General features: G+C 49.1%; 1 protein-coding gene across 1 annotated transcript in view; it reads right to left on the reverse strand.

The window, feature by feature from the left end:
• Positions 1–3,029, reverse strand: part of LOC125029021 (serine/threonine-protein kinase NLK2-like) — a 187,230-nt gene extending 184,201 nt beyond the window's left edge. Inside the window, exon 1 of the mRNA XM_047618738.1 lies at positions 2,155–3,029. Within this exon, the coding sequence (XP_047474694.1) occupies positions 2,155–2,549 (395 nt within the window). The 5' untranslated portion in view covers positions 2,550–3,029. The remainder of the gene's footprint in view (positions 1–2,154) is intronic.
• Between the last annotated feature and the right edge of the window lie 870 nt (positions 3,030–3,899).

Genomic DNA, 3,899 nt, shown 5'->3' on the forward strand with positions numbered 1-3,899 from the left:
CTCCCTCCCATTCACTTTCTCTCCCTCTCTCTCTCCCATTCACTTTCTCTCCCTCTCTCTCTCCCATTCACTTTCTCTCCCTCTCTCTCTCCCATTCACTTTCTCTCCCTCTCTCTCTCCCATTCACTTTCTCTCCCTCCCATTCACTTTCTCTCCCTCTCTCTCTCCCATTCACTTTCTCTCCCTCTCTCTCTCCCATTCACTTTCTCTCCCTCTCTCTCTCTCCCATTCACTTTCTCTCCCTCTCTCTCTCCCATTAATTTTCTCTCTCTCTCTCCCATTCACTTTATCTCTCTCTCTCTCTTTCTCATACACTTTATCATTCCTCCTCTTTTCTACATCCTAAACCTCATAGGCTAACCTCCACAGCTTAAACCCTACTGGTTAACCTTCTCACTCTACGCCCCTTACCTATCTCATAATCTAACCGCCACTTCCTCAACCTCATTGGTTAACCTTCTCAACCTTACAGGCTAACCTCACACACTTTGCCTTACATACTAAACTCCCCATCTTCATCCTAACCTCCAAACCTTCAACCAAGCTCAGTAATAGCAACCTCAACTTCAGAGTAACCTCCTCCTCGTCGCTGAAGGTAGCCCCCCCACCCCCCCAGCAACGCCCACCCCTCGCGGGACAAGTGCCTTCGTCAGCCAGAATAAACAATGGCCGAATGTTACCTACAGAGGAAATAGGGTGGAGGATACAGGGAGTAAGTAATTCCCAACCTTTACACCTTGAAGGAACCCAAGTAATATTGTTTTATATTCCAAGGAACCCCTAGGTCTATCTTCCTATATGTGTATATATATATATACATAAATACATATACATACGTATATTTACATATATACATACATCTATATACATATACATATACATATACATACATGTACATGTATATACATATGTATACATCTACATATATACACATAGATACATATGCATATATATACCCATATATGTATACAAATATATATATATATATATATAAACATGCATACATGCTTATACATATATATACACATTGTTTTATACATAATATATATATATATATATATTATTATATGACATACATATATATGTATGTATGCATACTGACAAGTTCGAGTATGTTGGTGTCCGGAAAGTGTTTGTGACATGTTGAGTAGGAATTATGAATTGTGAATTAAGATCACGCTCATTCTGTAATAGCACAATTATTTTACGGTTTTCTCGCGGAACCTCTGGTTATGGAACCACTGGTAGGGTGGACAGTGAAAAGTGGGTTGGGGATTTGTGTGTTTGTATACTTAGTTACGACAGCTGTATGCTTATTAAACATTGCGTAAACCTTGCCAGTGCCCGTCACACAGACATGGGTACACAAAGGTATGCTTTCTCTCTCTCTCTCTCTCTCTCTCTCTCTCTCTCTCTCTCTCTCTCTCTCTCTCTCTCTCTCTCTCTCTCTCTCTCTCTCTCTCTCATACATTCACAATAACACACAGACTCTCTCCCCCCACCCCTCCCCCCGTGCACATGTCCACCGCAGCAAAACATGACCTTGCGGGCGCGCTGTGAGCCTCGCCGTCCCTGCGCGCCAAAAAGCGCCTCCGCCGCATGGCTCTCTATATATACCCGAAGAGGCGACGCCACTCGCACTTCGGTAAACAAACCGCCGGAATCACGAGGAAGAGGAAAACAAAAGCAAAATCCGCGTTTCCCAAAGGAAGAGGAGTCCTTTCCCCTCTCCTCGCGACCGAGACGCCCTCGCGCACCGGCAGCGGGACAATGGACGTCGGGCGAAATTCCGCGAGACGAGACAAAGGATCCCTCAGTCCCGGGCCGAGAGAAGAGTCCTACGCGACGGTGCGGACAGTAAGCCGGCCACGCACGAGGGAGGGACACTCACGTAGGGGATAGGGCGCAGGAGGAGGGTATCCTATGGGACGACGTGGGGAGGGGGGGGGGGGGCGCAAGCACACGGAAATCCAGAACAAAGCTTGGGCCTTAAGAGTGGCACGTGGGCAGCCAGGACGAGGGATTTCGCGATGCCTCCCTCCCGGCGCAGGAGGCCTACGCCAGGCGGAGCGTCGGCAGTGCCCCGCAGTGAAAGCCCCGGGGACTCTGCCTCCGCGCTGCCCTCCCGCAGACAAAGAAACAAGGCTCGCTTACCATACTACACCGAAGGCGCCGTAGCCGATGGGTCTGTCGGGCGTCACTTCTTGACTGTTGGTGGGCGCGGGCGTGGGCGTCTGTCCATGATGAGGTTGCTGCTGTTGGCCTCCTGCACCGCCCGCGCTCCCTCCACCTGGCTGCGGGGGCGCCTGTTGTTGGCTGCTGGAGCTACTGTTTCGGTGATGGGTCTGGTGGGCGTGGATGGCCCCCACGGGCGTGCCACCTTGAGGGGCAGCGCTCCCCCTCGGGTCTAAATGGGCGTAATATCCTGGCTGGGCGGCGGCTAGGATGGCGTTGTGGTGGGCGGCAGGAACCACGCCCACACCTCGCTCCCCGACGCCCGCCATCACGTGCTGCCGCCCACTGCCCGATCGTGTGCCCACCAGAGCCATGGGCGGGTTGTCCACAACGCCCGCAATTTGGACACGACTCGGCGCTCTCTCGGGCACACGCTGGCAGGAGTGGCGAGGCCTCACAGATCCTCCACGATATTTCACAAAACACGGGCTCCGCGAGGTATCAATGCTCCCGGAGGCTACCTGAACCCGCCTGCACACCTGGTAGCCCTTAAAGCTCACTCTTATCTGCGACTGTGGGCAGCGCCTTCCCTCAACGGCTTCTCCTGCGGCACGACACTTCACAGCTGACAACACACAGCAAAAACACACCAGCTCGCTATGTATTGGACCTACCACGCTCGTCACTCTCCCGAACACTTTCAAACTCAATTTACAACCACAATTACCCCTTCCGTTCGAAAAACTTTTCCGATTTCCACTTTAAATCTTTGAATCTCCCCACGCTGTTGTCTGGAAGAGAGACGCGCGCGCAATATTCCCCCACCGACGCGTTCTCACTCACTGTTGAAGCGTCGCCAATTTTCTGATGCCGTCGGCTCGAAGTTGTCGTACAGACTTACTATAGAGTTGACGTGGTTTATTTTTACATTTAGATATTTCTAGTTAGCATTATCATAGGATTCAAGTCAGTAATGCTAAATATCGACCAAGTGCATCTGACATTCTACTATTTCTGGTACAGTAGCACTAATCGTACGTCTGGGCGCGCGGCACAGCAAGAGAAATCACCCGTGTTTTGAGATGAACAATGATCTAATCTGCGTTAGGATAATTTAGCTGGGTGTTATATCCCTAATGCCAGATATCCTCTGAATGCACGATTAATTGTGCTTCCCATCCAACGAATCAAGAATCGACTTACTTACGACGTAAGAAACACAAGTTGATGCTATGATGTCCCCTGAACGAAGTAATTTGTGATGGAATTATGCAGTCTCAGAACACTCAAGAACCACTAGGGCATTTATCTCATCCTATTCAGCGCTAAGTTTCATCACGTACAAGTTACGTAGTAGAATTACTCAATGGATTCCAGTGATACGTACCTAACTACGTGTCTGTGCGATAGCAGTAATATTACTTAATTCAATCACCACCAAGCAAATCATGAGAACATTTCGAAAGACAGTACAGACCATAAGCATCTGACCTAATGCACCATACCCAATAAATGCCACAAGTGAACTTTGACTAATATCCTTGGCGATTACATGAGCGCATAACAATAATACAGCCGTTACATTTGCGTCAGAGTTTGAGAGTATCGTGTTTAATACGACAGCTGGTGAGCCATAGACGATATCGATTTCTGGCTGTGGTCTTTCACGAGGAAGCCAAGTTACGTGTTGGAGTGAGTGGCTCTGATACTTCAGCTCAAGGAAA

The sequence above is a fragment of the Penaeus chinensis genome, chromosome 9 (genome assembly GCF_019202785.1).
Source record: "Penaeus chinensis breed Huanghai No. 1 chromosome 9, ASM1920278v2, whole genome shotgun sequence".
Classification (NCBI taxonomy): Eukaryota; Metazoa; Arthropoda; class Malacostraca; order Decapoda; family Penaeidae; genus Penaeus; species Penaeus chinensis.